This window comes from Sus scrofa, chromosome 10 (genome assembly GCF_054392235.1).
Source record: "Sus scrofa isolate SSC_HxYL_T2T_F1_AM1 chromosome 10, Sscrofa_HxYL_maternal_Yorkshire_Landrace_v2.0, whole genome shotgun sequence".
In the NCBI taxonomy this organism is placed as follows: domain Eukaryota; kingdom Metazoa; phylum Chordata; class Mammalia; order Artiodactyla; family Suidae; genus Sus; species Sus scrofa.
Window position 1 is genome coordinate 80,516,866 of NC_139392.1, and position 20,258 is coordinate 80,537,123.

General features: G+C 40.3%; 1 protein-coding gene across 27 annotated transcripts in view; it reads left to right on the forward strand.

Annotated features, from left to right (window-relative positions):
• NEBL (nebulette) overlaps positions 1-20,258 on the forward strand; it is a 355,791-nt gene that overhangs the window by 234,757 nt on the left and 100,776 nt on the right. For 13 of the 27 annotated variants that reach the window (XR_014818007.1, XM_084980389.1, XM_003130787.5 and 10 more), the window contains exons 1-4: positions 3,791-4,034; positions 4,124-4,195; positions 12,335-12,439; positions 14,708-14,818. The exons of 1 other annotated variant lie outside the window; for it this stretch is intronic. Coding sequence is in view for 21 of the 26 variants with exons in the window: in XM_003130787.5 (XP_003130835.1) it covers positions 3,954-4,034; positions 4,124-4,195; positions 12,335-12,439; positions 14,708-14,818 (369 nt within the window). In the remaining 5 variants the exon portion in view is untranslated. Of the gene's footprint in view, positions 1-1,752; positions 1,835-3,790; positions 4,035-4,123; positions 4,196-12,334; positions 12,440-14,707; positions 14,819-20,258 lie in introns of those variants that run through there. 13 more of the 27 variants (XR_014818008.1, XM_084980392.1, XM_021064954.2 and 10 more) reach the window with 3 other exon arrangements.

Below are 20,258 nucleotides of genomic sequence, written 5' to 3' on the forward strand. Positions count from 1 at the left end.
ATTTGTAAGTTACTCATCACCATGTTGGGGAAAAACAAATGTTCTATCACCGTAGAGAAAAGAAAGGAGAAAGAGATGAAACAGGTATGAAACATTTGTCAGAATCCAAGAGGTTCTTGTAAGTGACCCTAAGACCCTAAAAACAGTCAAGTACTGCATGACTCGTGATGGGCGTATAGACTTGCTTCCTGGCCAGGGGCTGTGTCCCCAGAGACCTGAGCTACCCCTGGGACTTGGTAGTTGTTATAGAAATACACTTGCTTACACAGAAATATCAAACTGTAAGAAGATGGAAGCTTTCTGTATTGCAGATATACAAGTTAGCTGCTAAGCTTTGGGCTGGATGCTGCATGAGGCCCTCCTGGTCTTTAAAAATGTATTGATAGTATAGAATTTACCCTTTCAAATGAATTCCGTTCATATCAAGCACCTTCCCTGGAACTGAGTACCTTATTTGGATAGTTGAAAACTCCTGTGTTTGTAAGGGGCTTTGCAGTTTTTTAGGGCCTTTCCTTTTATGAACGTATGGCACTTCAGTTTTTCTCTTTAACTATGGAGAACTAGAGGCAGAGGGGGATTAAATAATTTGCCCTAGAAGATGTGAGAGAGCCAGACCTGGAAGTAGGGGTCTAGCTGTAAGTAACAAGTGATCCGAGTCTTGGTCTCATTCTCCATCAGGCATGGGTAGAGTGCTTAAAGTAAAAAGTGGACAACGTTAATGAAATGCTCAGGAAGTAAATGGGATTAGCAGTGCTACGGATATTCCCTCTTGAGGCCCCCTAAGGTGAAAATATGTATTGAAATACAACATTTAACATGCTTTTAAAAAGCAGGGGGATGATGGGGGATTTTGAAACATGATAGCTGCACGTGAAGAACCTTTTCTTCATACTCCCCAAGTCACATGTCGGAGCTGTGGGCAAGAGAGCTTTGCTGTGATAAAGCGCAGGCCTTAAAATATTTTAGAAGACTTTACATGAATTTTATATAATACTCATAGGTGAAAGGAGAAAAAAATGCATTCAGTCAAAAGCAATAGTCTTATTTAGTCTGCCAAACTATCCATTAAGGAGTTCTTCCAGCAAGTCTTGAATGATGGTTTGTTTTTGTTTTTGTTTTTTTTAAGGCCGCACTGGCGGCACATGGAGGTTCCCAGGCTAGGGGTCTCATCGGAGCTGTATCTGCCAGCCTACACCACAGCCACAGCAATGCCAGATCCAAGCTGCGTCTGTGACCTACACCACAGCTCATGGCAATGCCGGATCCTTAACCCACTGAGCAAGGCCAGGGATCGAACCTGCAACCTCATGATTTCTAGTCAGATCCGCTAACCACTGAGCTGCGATGGGAACTCCTGATGGTTTTTTGTTGTTGTTGTTTGTTTGTTTGTTTGTTTTTAATTTCCTACTTCATTTTAGCACTAAGTATATTTTACTCACCATTTCATCTCTAACACTAAGCACAGTGCCTGGCATAACCACATTTCTTTGAATGAATGAATGAAAGTAGGGCTCTAATTAAATTCTGGTCCTAGTGCTCCATTAAATAACTTAATGAATAAGACAAGTAATTAATTTCTCTTGACCTCAATACTGTCCTCTGTGAAAGAGGATTGATTTCATAAGGACCCCTGTAGCTTTAAAATTCTCATTCTAAAATTTCAAATGGAAAATTTGTGTTCACATTGTGTATGGTGTTTGCTTTTGCTTTCAAAACTTTTCTGCATAACCTCAACAGATTATTTTCTTCCAGCACACTGAAGGGACAACAAGAATTTATTACATGATGGGAAATGAGAAAAGCACTTTCAAGCAGCCCTGGAAGTCTGACGAAGGTAATTCACCATGGGGAATAGATGTCACCATGAGCATCGCAAGTACTGTCACCTCAAACAGTAGCCAAAAGGTGCATCTTAGGCAACTTTGGCAAGATTTTCTCCCTACATGTCTAGAAGTTTGGAAGAAAAGCTTATAGAAAATTCTCTTCCCTGTTTCCAAATAAAGATTAATATAATAGATCTTCTGAAGGGTATTAGAATAGCCTTTTGGCAGTGGACTTGAGGGAAACAAACAGAGTCTCACATTCTGCTCCTTTATGAAACAAATGGAATGCACAGAGAATTTCCTTGTAGAATTCCCTACACTGGCGCGACATGACTGGTGAATTAAAGTTAAGGTTTCTAATTTCAGCACGCTTGGGGCATTTCTTCTTGGCATTTTGCTGTTAAGCAGGATATGTGATGCCATTAAGTTAGCCTGTATTAAAAGTCATTTCATGAAAAGATCAACAGCTCTTATAGAACACAACTTTTTTTTTTCAGAATAGAATAATGTTTCCCTAAGTAATATTTCACAGAAGAATGTTAGTTTTATAGAGTATTGGATGTCTGTTTAAAAAAAAAAAAAGTATATGGATAGGTAGGTAGGTAGGTAAATAAATAGGTTAGATTATATTGGATGAATAGGATTTCATGTTTGGGACATGCTGGGTTAAGCAGACATAAATAGTTTTCTCGGTTGTGGGTCTTCTCAGAGCTTTTGTGTTATTGTGCCATGTAGATTTTGTGTTACTGTTCCCTAAGTGACAGGGCTAGAGATTACTATACAGATTTCCTCAAACACATCTGCTTAAGAAACTCCCTTTTCCACTCCAGAGTATTCTGTGCAACTTTAGCCTCCTGGAACATAATTTGAGAAATTATCTATAAATGATGACTGTGTAGAATTTTTTTCTTTTCAGAATTTGTAGGCAAGGCCAATGCAAATTTAGAACATTTAAAATTAGATATGATATCAAGAGAAAACAGCATCATACCTGTCTACCTAGAATGATGAATTTTTTGATTAAAGTTATAATTTATATCCTTAGTTTCATTATTCACCATAGGATATTTTTTAATGTCCTACACTGATATGTTATGGCTTTAGAAATACTAAATTATCCTTGGATTTAAATAACCAAATTGATAAATTATGAGTTGTATAGTCTTAGAATTATCTCGATTGACATTAAAGGATTTGTTTTGAGAAATACACAGTCAAGGACACATACCACATTATGAATATTGTTATAGTTTATTTTTACAAACTTTTCCAAGCGTGTGTTACACATAGAGAAATATATAAATAACTAGGGAATTTGTAAAAATTGACACAATGGGCAGAACTGGTAATTATTGTTTTTTGAAACGATGTTTATAGAATTCTTAAATGATGTATCAAACTGTTAACTGCAGCTTCTCATGTTTAATGATGTTTACAATTAAAATAATACAATAGCAATATAAGATTAACAGTCATAATTAACTTGGAAGAGATTCTTTGAAGTGGTTCAAAGGGCTTTTTGTAATAAATTACTAGCTTTTAATCAGCTAATGTATTTTTTTTTAGAATGGAGAAGTACGTATATGTCTCATAAAAATTTAATTTAGGTTAATGAAATGAGTTTGAATGATCCAGACTCTCTGTACCAAATCTGAGCTATGTCTGACATTCCAGTGGAAGCTTTATTTAGCTGGAGTTGAGGAATCTTTGAGATAATAGGCTTTGCACTGTGCTATCTTGAGTGTTACAGCTGAGTGGTTTTCCCAGAATCTTTAAGTCTTTTTCTAACTATTTTATGAATGAATGGAATTAATGAAATATTAATGAATGATCTCCTTTGAATTGTTTAGCGAGTTCAAAGAATATTGACTTTAAAAGTTTGCAAAATTGAATTTTGCCTCTTAAAATGCGATTTCCGTTTGTGAGGCTGGCCCTGGCCACCCTCAGTGATCCTGTTGCCTTCACTCACACGCAGTTGTGATAAGGAGGGTGAAGTAGGAGCTAAATAGGGAGGAGGTCTGGGCAAGGTCATTTCTGCCAGAACACAGAGAAGTCAAGGTCTCAAGAGTGCAGTGGTATATAAAAAGGTCTACGCTGGTGAATTAAAAAATAGATACATGAAGAGGAAAAATGAGGGTCCCTGTATTTGAGGATGTGAAAGATGAAACAGAAGAAGAAAAAACAGGGGAAGAAGAAAATGAAGAAGACAAGGTAAGTGAGAAAGCACTTGCTGAAGAATGATATTTGTTCCCCAAAGCTGATGATGAGAAAAATGTTTCCTTTCCTTTTTTTCTGGACAGGTATTCTTTAAGCCTGTTATTGAAGACCTGAGCATGGAATTGGCCAGAAAATGCACCAAACTCATTAGTGATGTAAGCGGCTTAAGTAATTTTTGTCTGATTTTGCATTGCATGTGTGGCACTATTATGTCATAGTATCAGAGAGTGAGGAGAAAACCCTGAAATCGTTTACCAAAACCCAGCAATTTTCCAGATCATGGCACCAAGCCCAGACATTTTAGGCGATTTTTCCCAAGGTCACCCGGATAAGGAATTTCTCTGGGGATAGGTCTCTGTATTCTTAAGCCAAAATCGTGTAACTTTGGAATTTCACTGTTACCCTGGCATGAAATCATAAAGCATCGTATTTCAGAGCATATTCCATTGAGAACCCAAAGCCTTTTACAGTTTGTATAATGATATAATTTGTTTTGAGAGGCTCTCTATCTAAATGAATGATTTTTAGCATTTTGGGGAATGTTTGCAGAATTTGATGAGTGTGTAGTTTTTTCCAAACCAGAAAATGCATATGCCTGTGTACATATGCATTTATTTACAATTTAGGATTCAGGAGTTCCTGTTGTGGTGCAGTGGAAATGAATCCGACTAGGAACCATGAGGTTGCGGGTTCGATCCCTGGCCTTGCTCAGTGGGTTAAGGGTCCAGCGTAGCTGTGAGCTGTGGTGTAGGTCACAGACGCAGCTCAGATCTGGTGTTGCTGTGGCTCTGGCGTAGGCCGGTGGCTACAGCTCCGATGAGACCCCTAGCCTGGGAACCTCCATATGCCATGGGTGTGGCCCTAAAAAGACAAAAGACAACAAACAAACAATTTAGGATTCATAGATTAAGAACCCTGAATGAGATGTTGATGGTGATGATATTAGTGAAAGGAGCATTTTTGGTGTGGGGATGTTTCTCGTTAACTGGGAGTTATGTTGTATTTCAAGGGAATCCTGGAATTATGTAATTAACTCATATATATCTCCATATTTATCTGTCCATCTGTCGGTCCATAGTCAGTATGTAAACAAAATTCTGGGAGCTCATGGAGATGTGTTCTTCACTAGGAATGAGAATTTAGATGACCCTCATTGGGACAATGGTAAGAGAATCACTGAGTCAGAGGAAAAATGGCCTGTGAAGCCTGAGCAGGGCCCTTCTGTATTTATTTATTTTTTATTTATTTATTTATTTTGGTCTTTTTCTAGGGCCGCACCCACAGCATATGGAGGTTCCCAGGCTAGGGGTCTAATTTGGAACTGTAGCCACGGGCCTATGCCACAGCCACAGCAACGCAGGATCCGAGCTGCATCTGCGAACTACACCAGAGCTCACGGCAACGCCGATCCTTATCCCACTCAGCGAGGCCAGGGATGGAACCTGAAACCTTGTGGTTCCTAGTTGGGTTCTTTAACCACTGAGCCACAGCAGGAACTCCGGCCCTTCTGTATTTAGAGAGGAGGGCAGAATGCAGGTGATTTCTGCTGTTCCTACTGAGCAAAGTGATCAGAATGTTTTACACACATTTACTTGCAAGAGAAGTCAATCCTGGGCTCTGCCCGTGTGGTCATGTGCCCGCCTGGTCTCTGAAGTCAGCTCTCTTGAGTCAATTTAACAGCAACCTTGGGCAGGTTGGCTGGGCTCAGTTCCTCAAGGGCAGCATTTATAATAGTAAGATTAAGAAATCGTAACATATCTGAAGTGTTTAGTAAATTGTCTGGAACATTGTGAGTGCTCAAGAAATGCCAGCTGGTACTAACTCTTGCCTCTACAAATTAATTTTTATCCGTCCAGTCGCCTTTTATACATGATGCCGTGTTGCCTTCTGGTTTGTCAGAAAGAGCCAGAGGATGGTGGACATCGGACCCCTTCCCATGTGCTTGACATGTCATGTAATTAAATTTTAAATTGAGTATTTCTTTGTGCCATTACTTAACACTAGGCACAGCTACTGGATGTAGAGGTTCTTTGTAAACTGTAATAAAAATGAAATGATGATGACAGCAGTAAGGATAATAATATCAGTAGCAGCTCAGGTTTATTGAGTGCTCTGTGCTAGGCATCGCAGCTTAGAAAGTAGAGTTTCTCTTGTTTTCCCATTTTAGAGGTGAGGAAAAGAAACTTTAAGTAACTCGCCTGGGTCACACACAGTTAGGCAGTGGACATCAACACGAAGCTTCCTCGTAGCCAGTCTGCTGTGTCGTCTCTCACTGTAGCTTTCATGCAAAGTTTACTTTAGCTTTATTATGATGTATTACACAAATACGAGTAATAGTAATGCAACCAGACCATTTAAAAACTTAAGTTCAGAAGTTCCTGTTGTGGTTCAGAGGTAATGAGTCCGACTAGTATCCATGAGGATGCCGGTTCGATCCCTCTGGCCTTGCTCGGTGGGTTAAAGAGTCTGTGTTGCTGTAGCTCTGTAGCTCCAGTTCGACCCCGAACCTGGGAACTTCCATATGCCATGAGTGCCGCCTTAAAAAGCAAAAAACTGAAAATAAATAAACCCTTAGGTTCCATCACTGGAGATCAGGCCACTTCCATTATTGTTGTACTTTGTGTGAAGTGTTTTTGTGGCTCAGCCGAATTATGTGAGCCATTAAACAAAAATGTCAGCTTTAGTTAGCAGGTGATTTCGTTGGCGCTGTTTTGGATGAGAGCATTTCTCAGTGACTTCAAAACCAATCTTGTGGTGGGGGGTGATGGCCTCCGCTGTTTTGCCAAAGCAAAGGCCATATCATTCCACTCTCATGTCAGTGAAATTAAATACATGAGAGTACTTTCTGTCTATTAAAGGTTTACGTGGCAGGGCAGAATGCCTGTACTACTTACATGTTTAGATCGTATTACTGTGGCCTCGTTTATATCTGTGTACCTGTTTAGTTTTGTTTCCAAAGAGAATTCCAGGCTTGATTTTTGGAATTTTTGTATTTACCAATGAACAGTCTGAACAGTTTTTAAAGTTTCTGAAAAAAAAAAATGAAGAGTTTGTACAGCCATTTGAAAAGCAAATTTTAATTTACCCTTTCTGGAAGGTTTTTATATATTAGACCAAAGTGAATTTCTAGATTTTATTTTAGAAGTGTGGTTAAACTTGCTCATTCGCTCTCATCCATGTTTTCGTATAAATTTGAAGTTCTTTTCTCTGTTATACTGTCTACTTGACTAAATGGTTATCTAAAATGTGTATTTGAAATTGCATCAATATGGAGCTAAAAACAAATGGAAAAGGGATGAATTAAGTTAGATTGGAGCTCCAGTCGCATCTTTATTATGTCTCGGATAGTGCCCTTCTGTTTGTGCCCACGTTTAATTTAGGGCACTAGTCTTCTCCTTGGTCTTGAACTTAAAGACAAACCTTAAGGACCTTAGTTTTGTTTTACAATCCTTTACATCCCAAGGGGGAATGCATGTGTTTATCTGAGCCTTTTTGTTTGTTGGAAGGCAGTCTGTCCGCAGCCTCTGTCTGTCACCACATGCATTTGGTGTTTGCTTGCTTGCTGTGTAGAGTCCCACATCTTGAAGCTTCAGAAGCAGCCTCACATTCTCTTGATCCAGATACACAGCTCGTGAACAACTGACCTGGGATTTGGAACAAGCTCTGTCTGACTCCTAAGCCTTGGCCACCACGATGTCCTCGCCTTCCTGCCGTGTGCCAGGCACTCCACATGAAAATTATATGCCATGCCACCCCCAGCCAGCTGGTGCCGTAGGTTCTGCGAGCCTCGGCTCAGAGGTGGTGAAACCCAACATTGCATAGCTGGTCCTCAGCCACCTGGCTAGTGAGCTTCAGGTTTAGGTCTGGCCAAGTCCAGAGTCTGGCTGGTAGCCCCCCACCACTCTGCTCGATCTTTTCAGACAAGAAGCATGGGTCTGTGGGTCTCTCTTCATGGAGCCGTCTCTTCACCTCCCCTTCATTATCATTCTGATCGTCCCTCTTTGGCCCTCTTCCAGCTTTCATGTGTCTTTATTGCGATGTACCAATGAGAACCATGCACAGAGATCTAGTTATGGATGGCGGCATTATGAACGGGGAGTGATGATGTTTCCTGCCCACTTGGTGATGCTATGTAGAGTTTCTTGACTTGGGGTGGGGGAGGTGGGGGGAGAAGGGGGCTGTAGAAAGCTCTGAGATCAGCCTCTGTCAGGACCTCATCCTCGGCTGTTTTCTGTCCTGATTTCTGACTTGTAGCTGGTCACGTAGGGCCTGTCCTCCCTTCGTAGTTGGAATGATTTTTCCCTTGCTAGTGGCGACTCTAAACCATAATTTTCTGCCCTCTCGCCTGGTCCTTTCCGAGGTTCTGAGGTCCATCTCCTTCAGTTCACCATTCCCCTCTCCAGGAGAGTGTGGGGCCGTCAGCAGACTTGCAGACGTGGCTGTGTCATGCCTTCACCAGATAATTTCTTAAAATGTTAAAGAAGAATGACGTAGAGATAAGTCCTTGGAGGCCCGCACTGTTTAGGATTCTCTATGGAAAGAAATGTCTGTTTTTCCGATCAGGTGGCTTCATTTTAGGGACCAGTATGAAGCATTTCTCAGTTTTTTTCTTTACCTCGCCTGCTTTCTGCTTTGTACATGCTCTGCCCATATTGTGGGCTTCCCTCTGCAGGCTCACTTCCCAGTCAGGAAAGACACCTCTAAGGCAGCCTTTTTTTTTTTTTTTTTTTTTTTTTTTCCTGTTAACTGTGTAATGCTTTTTATTTCCCCAGGTTATCCTCTCTCTCGGTTATTTGCCCTGTTAGTCAGCCATCTATAATCAATTCTTTGAATAAATCCAATCTACTGATGATACTGAACAGTCAGAATCATAGATCTGGGAACATTTTTTGGGTGGTCATAAAAAAGATGAGGTTAAAAGGGGCCATTTATGTGTTTCTTGTAAATTAGGATAAAGAGTCTCTGTGGACTGAGCACGTTCACCCACATCTGCTGGAAGCCTCTGACTCAGTGTTTTGATTCAAACCGTTGTAGGGTGTTCATTTGCGTGGCAGCTGAAAGGACATTTTCCAGGCAAGTGAACACTGTTGTGAGTAAACCCTTCTGATGCTGAAAACAAGGGATTCTGTGCTTACCCCTCCAGAAAAAGCTCCAGCGGTGTTCCAGCCCGGCTAACCTAGCACTGGAGCCACACCTCTGTCTTCCAGGGCTCATTGCATTTGGCCAACGTGCCTCCTTTTGTGAAAACTTTCTGGCTCCTTTTGGTTAAGAATGCATTTAAAAGGAAACTGCCAACATTTCCACGGCTCTCCATCCACTGTCAGCCACTAGCTGATCTCGTTCCAAGGGAGAGAAACGAGGTGAGGAGAAGGGCGCCCTCCCTCCACTCATGTAAAACCCTGCCTGCTGTTGAGACATGGTGGCATGAATGCTGAGGTCAAAGCAGAACGCCAATATTTAGGGCATCTTATTGATCATTAAGTCATCAGCTTTGGATTGTGTCTTGGTTATGAGTGCAGATGGGCGCACGTCACAGGAAAGTCCTAGCACGGAGGCTTCACAAATAGGTGTTTATTTTTCTCACCTATAAATCCTGGAGGTGGGGGCTTCAGTCTTGGTGCAGTGGATGCTATCAGTCTGTCAGGCGCCTTTCCTTCTGCTCTGCCATCATTAGTGCGGTGGCTTATTGTCTTATGATGGTGTCATTGCTGCCGTATCCCTGTGATTGGGGAAGACAGAAGGTGGGAGGGCCAAATGTCCAAGGGCTGTGTCAGCAGATGTCCACCTTCATACAGTCGCAGCAGTAATACTGCTGGGAAGACTTCCAAGGATGTCTCCTGGCCAGAGCTCAGCACCGGTCCTCCCCGGCCAGTCACTGGCCAAGGGTCATGAGAAAACCAGGCCTGGTTCAGAGCAGTTTGTCCTCTGGGGCTGGGGTAGGGGTGTAGCTACTCATCAGTGCATGTGGGCTCTGTTATTCGGAAAGAAAGGGGTTGGATAGGCAGTCCAGCCGATAGATGGGGCCGTGGTTGTATTAGGAATTGACTGTCTACTCAGAGACTTCTCTTTTACCTAAGCTGTTGTGTCAGACATCAGTGTCGTTCCCTTTGCTCTCTCCTTTCCTGTTCTCCTGGCATAGGGAGGCTACGAATATGTGGTGTGCCTTATGTAATAATTTGCTTATTGTCAGTGTAAATGCATTGGAAACTTGCTCACTCCTATTGTAAAATCTATTAGAAACACAGCATGTCAATAAGCAAAAAATGTGTGTGTGTATTTTTTTTTTCTTTTACATAAGCTATTAGGTCCTACTGTACGTGTGTATCTTTTAAATAAAGACCAAAGACAGGAATGGAGAGCTCACTTAAGACAGAACTGTTTGCTGGCATAGCGAAGGAAGTAAATACTTCACCCTTATCCAGAGCTCCTGTCCTGAACATTTGCTCAGGTCAGAGCTTATCAGGAGGGTGCTGGCCGCCCCACATTCCACTGCAGCGAAGAATGTGAATGGGAGAGAGGAGAGATGGTGCCAAAAGATAAAAATAATGAGCCAAACTTAAGCCTAATGATAGGTTATTTTCTCTCACACTTAATTATATAACAGAGATACTTTTTCTTTCTCCTTATGATCAAAATAGCCTATTTATCATACTGCCATTAACGGTTTAATTACTAGTGACTGAGGACGGTGATTTGCAGAGACCTAAAATTATGGCTAATCTCTGAGAAGAAGAAAAAGCAATTTAGTGCTCAGATAAGATAAATATGTTCTAATGTTGATTTCATGAATAAAGCAAACGTTTTAATGTGGTCAGCATCTAATATCTATGAGTCACAGCCGTGAAATACGGCGTTTTAAAATAACGTTACTTAGTACGTTCCTATCTGGTTGTACCTCAGGTCAAAAACTGCCTCTCCAACCAGGTTTGGATTATGGTAAAATCTCTACGTCTTGTTAGAGTGTAACATCAATATTAGTCATGTCCTATAAGAACCAGGTAGTACATACAATTAAACTTCGCTTTTAAACTGTAATTAGGGAAGGCGGTGTAATTAATCATCTGAACTAGGACTTTTTTTTTTTTTTTCAGCCTAAGTATTTACAGTCTTGGGTAGATAAACATGACTTTATTACAGGGTGATATAACTTTAGCAAATTACCTTCATCCTCTCAACCAGTTTTGCCTGCCCGTTTTCAGACTGGATGGCCATCAGTGTGACAGTGGGATTACATTTTAGGTCCTTCTCCATAGTTCCTGACTTCTTTTTGGGCTTGTGCGTCCATACTTCCCCCAGAGTAATTCTGGCCTCTCCCGGGGAGAAGAAGGGTCTCCTTTCACTAGGGAGTTCCAGAGAAGACATGAGCATTGCCCAGCTAAGTCTCCTTGGGCTTTGTCTTGCTCCCCTGTCTGCCCACCAACGGGGAGCATTCTGCAGTTATCTCCACCAGGAGGCAGGCTTGCTGGGCTGATTCTACTCTTGGGGCAGGGGAGGAAGTTGGGGAGGCCTAGAGATGCTCATAAATTGGGTATGTTTGATTTGAGTGTAATTAATTAGTAACAGGAAGCCCATTGTGGCCACAATTTAAGCCCCTTCCTCTAATCCGGCGTGTATAAATCATGATGCTCATAGTAATCTCTGTTTAATTTCTGCCTCTTAATTGGTTTCTTGTTTAGAAACATAGGCAGTTATTTTTCTCTTTGATATAGGCTCAACCTGTTAAAGTCTGTGGCTTGAAAGTATCAATGAGCTAGGACAATTGTACAAGTGAAATGGGGAATGTTTAATAATTATGCTGAGCATGCTGGGCAGGCAGGACTCATAGTCACAGTGGGTTGAGCACACGTGATCCTTGACCGTAACTGGACCCTGCTTATCTAAAGAAAAGCCTTTCCTTACTATGCCTCATCACCTTGCTGGAGATCATTTTGTTTGATTTAGCTTACCTTTTTTTTTTTTTTGGTCTTTTTAGGGTTGCACCTGAGGCATATGGAGGTTCCCAGGCTAAGGGTCCAATCCAGAGCTGTAACCACTGGCCTATACTGCAGCTCATGGCAACACCAGATCCTTAACCCACTGAGTGAGGGCAGGGATCAAACCTGCATCCTCATGGATGCTAGTCAGATTCGTTTCCACTGAGCCACGATGGGAATGCCTTGATTTAGCTTATTTTGAGCATAATTATACTTGTGAGTATTTATTTCACAAAACAGACTTTCTCAAGTTAATTCTTCTGTTCAAAAAAGAAGCATTGCAATTGTTTTTCTCTACTTATGTAAATTATTCTCTTTTAGATCCACTATAAAGAAGAGCATAGAAAGTCTAAGGGCAAGTGTACCTTTGTGACTGACACACCTATGCTAAACCACGTCAAACATATTGGTGCTTTTATTTCTGAGGTAAGGTATCAAAACTTGCAAAATGACTTGCATTTTCTTTTTCCAGTTATGTAGCTAAAAGTCTGTGCAGTAAAGTTAGAGAATAATATTTTTGATGACACCACTGTCTGTTGTTGATATCTGTATAATCACATAATTCTCTGCATTGTCAATCAACTCATGTAAACTGATATATTTTATTATCTGCAGTTGATATATTTTACTATTTTTGTCTATTTTGACTTTTACCCTTTCTTATTTACATAAAATTACTATGAAAAAGGGATATTTTTATTCAATAAGTATGACGTGCTGGCAAAATAGAAGTCCCGTTATTTTATTTCTTAACAGACAATTTGTTAGATATAAATGACTCAATATCGTTTTGAGAATAATAGGACTTACCAGCGGATTGCATAAAATGTGGCATTTTTGGCAACTTTACATCCATTTGAACTGTTTTCTGAGTAGGATCAGTTCAGCAGAGATACCTGTTATGAAACCACAGAGGGGGAAATGCACCACAGTCATCTTCCAGCTGAAAACTCACATAGTCTCTTTCTGAAAGCAGTTAGAATCGCACCTTACGCTGTATTATAAAGCGCAGTGTTGACAGTGATTTCTGTAATGAGGTGTTGCTGGAGTCTGTGAGTGGATCACTTCGAAGCGATAAACTTAAAAAGCAGATGATTAAATACTGTTGTTAATGACTGACCTCTAGTGTTTCATAAGTTGGAAAAAAGATTAACATGATATTCTCGGAATTATTTCTGCCAACATGAAAACATTTTGAGGAAAATCAGTATATTTCCATTCAAGTACCCAAATCCAGAGAGTCATGGGAGCGCAAGGCTTACACAGGCTATATGCTCCATAAATCAACAATCAAATCTAGCTCCAGGTGGGAGTAATAGCAGGGCCTTGTTGACAGAGGGGGGAAAACCACGGATTTGTTTATTTGTGTTCGTTGTTATTTCTCCTTGCAGAGAAATACCTGGTGTCTTAATTATTAATTTTTTTTTTCCTGAAGGAGTCAAATGCTGAACAACAATGACAAAAAGAGGGCCACCAGTTATGTTCTTTTGAACCTAACCTTCCTAAGAGGAATAGTGAATGAGTGTTTCTCTTTATGAGAAATGATTGAGGTCACGTAGTGGCAGTGCAGATTGGATGTGGCAAGGTGCAAAATCAGCAGAAAAGCACCCCCCACACCCGAGCACCGTGGTGGAGGGCTCTAAGAAGACTTGAATAAAGGAATGCTGTCCTTTGCATTCACTTTCCAGACTGTAAATTCTAAGGATTTGTGTTTTCTCCAACGGCTCAAACATCTCATTGTTCTTTTATTTTTCTTTGCTGATCAAACATGAAAATACATGCAAGTAGATTTACTTTTGGAAATGTTTATGAGTTTAAATAAAAAAACAGTCATCTTTTTTTTTTACCAAGTTTATTTAATTACAATTTTAATTTGAGGTGTATTATAACATACTATATTATTTCAAGTGTACAATGTACATGATTTGATATTTGTGTGCACTTTGAAATGATCACCTAAGTCTAATTACCGTCTGTCACCAAACGCACACATTTTATTTGTTTATGTATTTCCTTATGATGATGACTTTAAGATTTACTCGGAGTTCCCATCATGGCTCAGCAATGACGAACCTGACTAGTATCCATGAGGATGCGGGTTCCATCCCTGGCCTTGCTCAGTGGGTTAAGGATTCGGCATTGCCCTGAGCTGTGGGTCATGGATGTGTAGGTCACAGATGTGCCTTGGATCCTGAGTTGCTGTGGCTGCAATGTAGGCTGGCAGCTACAGCTCTGATTTGACCTCTAGCCTGGGAACCGCCATATGCTGTGTGTGCAGCCCTAAAAAGACAAAAAAAAAAAAAAAAAAAATTTATTCTCTTGGCAACTTTTATGCAGTACAGTATTATTAACTATAGTCACCACGCAGGATGTTATGGCCCCTGTGTATTTATTTTATGACTGGAAATTCATACCTCTTAACTCCCTTTACCCATTTCCCCCATCCTCCAACCACCGCACTTGCCCAGTCATTATTTTCTTTCATGTCTCATTTAAAAGTTTTGCCGTGGTAAATTGGATTTGTTTTTCCCTCACATATGTTCATCAGGTTCAGTATCGGTGATTAAAATGGTTTTCCTATTTTTTTAATGAATTCTGTTTCTGAAGGAAGTATTTTTAAATTCTCTTTCCATACTCACAGTAAAAAACACTAAGAAATATTAATGTTTTGTCCTTTTCTTTTTCTTCCCTTAGGCAAAATACAAAGGCACCATTAAGGGGGACCTTTCCAACTCTCTTTATAAGCAGATGCCCGCCACAATTGACAGTGTCTTTGCAAAAGAAGTTACCCAGCTACAGAGTGAGGTGTGGTTCTCCTAAATTATTACATAGTTATTTAGAACAAACATATACCTGCTACATATTGTTTAGCATTTTTGAACAAACATATACCTGATACACATTGTTTAGCATTTTAAAAAGAGAGAAACAAGTTGTTTATCTTAGATATTAAATAAGAGGTGAAAAGTTGAAAGCGGCTGATGCATGTGCTCTCAGCAGTCACTGGTGGAATCACAGGTAGTGGCGAGGACCTGTCAGGGTGTTAGTTCCATGAGGCTGTTTTTCCTAGTCCCGCTCACCGCTACTAACAGAGCGCATCGGAATCTTACGCAGACAGTTCCCTTGGATTATCATCACGCAAATATGACACTAGCCTTCAGTATAACTTGTGCTCTCTAAGTGGAGAATGTTCCAGTAGCTTATTTAAAATCTCATAAAGTATTAGTTAATTCATGGTTAATTCAGGTCCCACAGACCGGTGCTCCACCAGTTGGACCAGCAGTTCCTGAATTTCTTTTCTGTGGACGGTGTTTTTCACTTAGATTGTCTCAGACTACCCAGAAGAGCCTCCCTCGGGGGGAAATGGCCATCTTGGCGATTGCAGTTGTCATCATGTAAGCTCATCTTGAATCCGTTTAGGAGTAATTTTCCCTTTATAGTGCCTCAGCAAAGAAGGACTCCTTAATGCATTTAACCTATTTTATTTCCTAAAACAGAATTTCAAAATAGAATATTTTCCCTCTCATTCATCATATTGCTTTTTTTTTTTATGGCACAATCTAATTTTTTAATTTTTTTAATTATTTTTTTATTTTTTAGGTCTGCACCCGTAACATATGGAGGTTCCCAGGCTAGGGGTCAAATTGGAGCTACAGGTGCCAGCCTGCACCACAGCCACAGCAATGCAGAATTCGAGCCGTGTCTGCAACCTACACTACAGCTGACAGCAACACTGGATCTTTAACCCACTGAGCGAGGCCAGAGATTGAACCTGCAACCTCCTGTTCCCAGTCGGATTTGTTTCCACTGCACCATGACGGGAACTCCACAGTCTGATTTTTTTTTTTTTTTGGTTACTTTATTAATCCCTAAGAGAGCAGACAACTCATCTGTCTTATTCTCTGCTCCACCTCTGTGCTTAGAACAGTCTGTAGAACACAGGGAGTATGCAGTAAATACTGTAAAATGGTAGATTTTTGTTCAATTTTTTGACTTCTTTTCTAAGATAATGCTTCCTTTTACACAATTTATATTTTTATGCAACATTTTTGGTTAATATGAATAGTAAAACACATAGAAATTCTTACTATGTGTCAGGTATATGTGTGCATTTCACATATATTTATATCACTCAATCCTCACAACTCCATGAGATATCCTCATTTTGGAGATGTGAAAACTGAAGCACAGAGAGGTTAAGTAACTTGTCCAAGGTCACACAGTCAATAAATGGCAGAGCCACCACATGAACATGGATAGATTGGCTCCACAGTCTGGGTTCTTAACTATATTCTTAACTGCCTCTTTCTAATTCCGCCCTTCTTTTTCTTTCTTTTTTATTTTTATTTATTGATTTATTTATTGATATTTTTTAGGTCCTCACCCGCGGCATATGGAGGTTCCCAGGCTAGGGGTCTAATCGGAGCTACAGCTGCCAGACTGCACCACAGCCACAGCAACGCAGGATCTGAGCCATGTCTGCAACTTACACCACAGCTCATGGCAACACTGGATCTTTAACCCACTGAGCAAGGCCAGGGATCAAACCCACAACCTCATGGTTCCTAGTCAGATTAATTTCCACTGCGCCACAACAGGAACTCCAGTTTGTGGCAACACCGGATCCCTAACCTACTGAGCAAGAGCAGGGATCAAACCCGCATCCTCGTAGACACTCGTTGGGTTCTTAGCCTGCTGGGCCACAGCAGGAACTCCCATCCTTCTTTTTCTTGTTATACAAGTTTATTTCTCTCTCCAGAATCTTTTTACTTTTAAGTAGAGGATACCTAGATCATTTTAAAATAGTCTGAAAATAGATGACACTTGAACAATACCAGGTATAGTTATTCTTTGCAGAACATCTTTAAATAAATACTTCATTATCACAAATTTGAATGTCCACTGTGTACCCAGCTTGGCAGTAAGCTAATCTCAGCTATGCAACATGAGGCTAAAAATATATGTCAGGGTTCTGCATGGCTGACCGTGACTAATGTGCCCCCTTTTTTCCTGCCAACATTTGGTCACTCAGCCACTTGCCGATATTATGGACTCCTTTATAAAGCAAATGATTACAGCATGATATTTGACAGCATTTATGCAGTGATAACAGGAAGAAAGAGCAACAATTATGCAATAAAGAAAAGAAATAATCTTTCCTTATTTTTATACCTACTTAGGGACAAAACATTTTCAGATATTTACATACTCAATTGCTTTGAAAGCATACAACTTTTCTCACATTTTTATGGCATAAGCCTATCTATAGTACACAAATGCGTGCACACAGAATATATAACATTGGAGTTCCCGTCGTGGCTCAGCGGAAATGAATCTGACTAGCAGCCAGCTCAGATCTGGCGTTGCCATGGCTGTGGTGTAGGCCAGTGGCTACAGCTCCAATTCAACCCCTAGCCTCCATATGCCTTGAGTGCAGCCCTTTAAAAAAAACAAAACAAACAAACAAACAAAAAAACCAAGAATACGTAGTGAAAAATAATCCATTTTGTATATTTTGGAATCTCTCATTTTTCCCAGCATAGGCTATCACTTGCAAATGCACCCTAGGAAAGGTACATATATGCCCTCAAGGAGCATTACTGCCTGGTGTTGTAATGAGTCATTGAACTTGTTAGAAAGGAAAAATCTGGGAGTTCCCGTCGTGGCGCAGTGGTTGACGAATCCGACTAGGAACCATGAGGTTGCAGGTTCGGTCCCTGCCCTTGCTTAGTGGGTTGACGATCTGGCGTTGCCGTGAGCTGTGGTGTAGGTTGCAGATGAGGCTCGGATCCTGCATTGCTGTGGCTCTGGCGTGGGCTGGTGGCTGCAGCTCTGATTGGACCCTAGCCTGGGAACCTCCATGTGCCGCAGGAGCGGCCCAAGAAATGGCAAAAAGACAAAAAAAAAAAAAAAAAAAAAAAGAAAGGAAAAAATCTGGATTCCCGAGAAGTTGTCTCTTTCAAAGACTTATGTGATCGTAATAATATTTCTTTAGATTTACATGTATGGATTTTTATTATTGTTAAAATTGCAATTCTCAGAGCTTAACCTGGTAATCAGACAGGCAAGAAAGTAGAACTATTTGACAGTGTCTGTGATGATTAAAGAACTAACCTTTTACTGTGTCTAAATTGTACTAGATTTGTGGTAACCTAAATGAGAGTATGAGACAAATTCTGAAATTTAATCATGTTGAAAGTTCTAATGAAAAGTCTCCTAAACTTTTGAACAGCAACATTGGAACAAAATCATCTTAAAATCAATTTGCCTGACATTCTCAAATGCTTACATTCAAACTAGAGTGATAAAGTGAAGTTAGCTGGGTTTCCTTGTGGAAAATGCCTTAAAAAAAGATGGACAGTTGTGGACATTTTAGGGGCCATTTTGTTAGCCATCCCCCGTGAAAAATTGGATAAACAAAGATCACAAAGAAAGCTTCTGGAGATGGTTGGGCTGTGCCATGAAGGGGTAAGACCCTTCTCACCAGGGCTGTTTCACACAGAGGCTAAATAATCCCTTATCACACAAGTGATACAGGCTGCTCAGGCATCTGAACTGAGATTGACGAGAGCTTATGTTTTTATCTATAGTTGCCACAAGGTCCTTTTCAGGAGCTTCAGAGGTGTCTGTGTTATGGGATTAAAAGTACATTTACTTATATAGTAATTATGAAATGTACTGTAAATCAGAAAATTATGTACATCTTATATGTGCATATATGAGATATAAACATATAAAATCAAACATGTAAGATAAACATGTATTTTATGGGCATAAACATATCTATGTATAATTTATATAAGACTCTTGCAAGTATCTTCCAGTGCTATAGTGACCTTAATTTACAAGATACGAAGAAAACAGTATTACCCTCGGGAAATGCCACACAATAATGACAAATCCTAAGAAATCAAATTTATCAGAAAATTTATTAGCTTGACATAATCTTTCATTAGCTGTTTTAAGGAGGAAAGTTAATATGATAAATTAAAGTTCAGCCGCCTCCAGTTTGGTGTAATCTTAATTCTAAAGTGGTGCTCAGTAGCAGCTATAAATGAAATGACTGTTTTAATGCTGCAAGTAGAGAATTACATTGCCTTTTTAAGAAAGAGTGCTTTTTAAAATTATGCCTGATGATTCGCCACTTCTATGATAACCCACAAAACGGTCCGCTGCATTGGTTATGTTTATACAGTCACAAGTACCATAGTCAAAAATACAGAAGAAACCAGGCATCCAGCAAAACAGAGACCAGCATATGCTAATTCTATTTACCTATAACAAATCTCATGGAAGATTTTTCTTGGCTTAAGAGACTTGGCCCGCATTAAACTCCTCTCCGCTCCCAAGTTATAATATCGACTGTAATGGAACTGAGATAATGGACTTTCTCAGCCTGAATGGAGGTTCTTAATGGGTTTCTTGTTTAACCTAATTAATGGGTGAAAATATAAAGATATGTTCATCAGAATTAGATATCCTGATGGATGAAATCAGTGGATAGACTCTAGCAAGATGCATTATCTCTGGAATAACATGAAGTGCTGCCTTGTGAGGCCTCAGAATCAGCCAGATGTTGGAACAGGGCTGAGCAGGACTAAACAAGACTCAGGGGCCTTCACTAACAGAAATCTGATATAAGTCATCAAAAGGAAAAGGGTGTGATTGGTGGATGCTTTAATAGCCTTCAGCCCACGAGAGATGATAACCTGGATGAAACCGAACAATTCCAGTTAGGGTGGGTCAGGTTGTATCTGGAATATTATGGACACCTTATGAAAGAGGTGGATAAGTTGGAATTTGTACCTTGCAGAGCATTTAGAGTCTGTGTGAGCTCAGTGCCTTACTCTGTGCAGGTGACCTGGAGGAACGGAGGTCACTGCCAGCTGTGCTTCCACTTTCGGGTTCTGTCTTATAACCTAGGCCAACTTCCTGTATGGCCAAACAGTTGCAGTTCTGGGGAGATAGATTTGGGTTTCCTTAGAGCAGGAACTTTATATCGGAACTTTCAAAAAGACTGTGATTACGCAGGTGGAGTTCTCTGTCAGCGGAAGTTGTCAAGAAAAACTCGGCGGGGGAGGCAGAGAAGGGATTTAAACACTGATAGTTGTACTAGCTGGCTTTCCTTTTTTATGGCAGAATTAGATGATTTTATTTTTAAAAATTGCTTTCGTAATTATCACTTTAATCCCTTACAAAGGCATATTATCTAAGTGAAGTGGGTGGTTGAGTCTATTTATTAAAG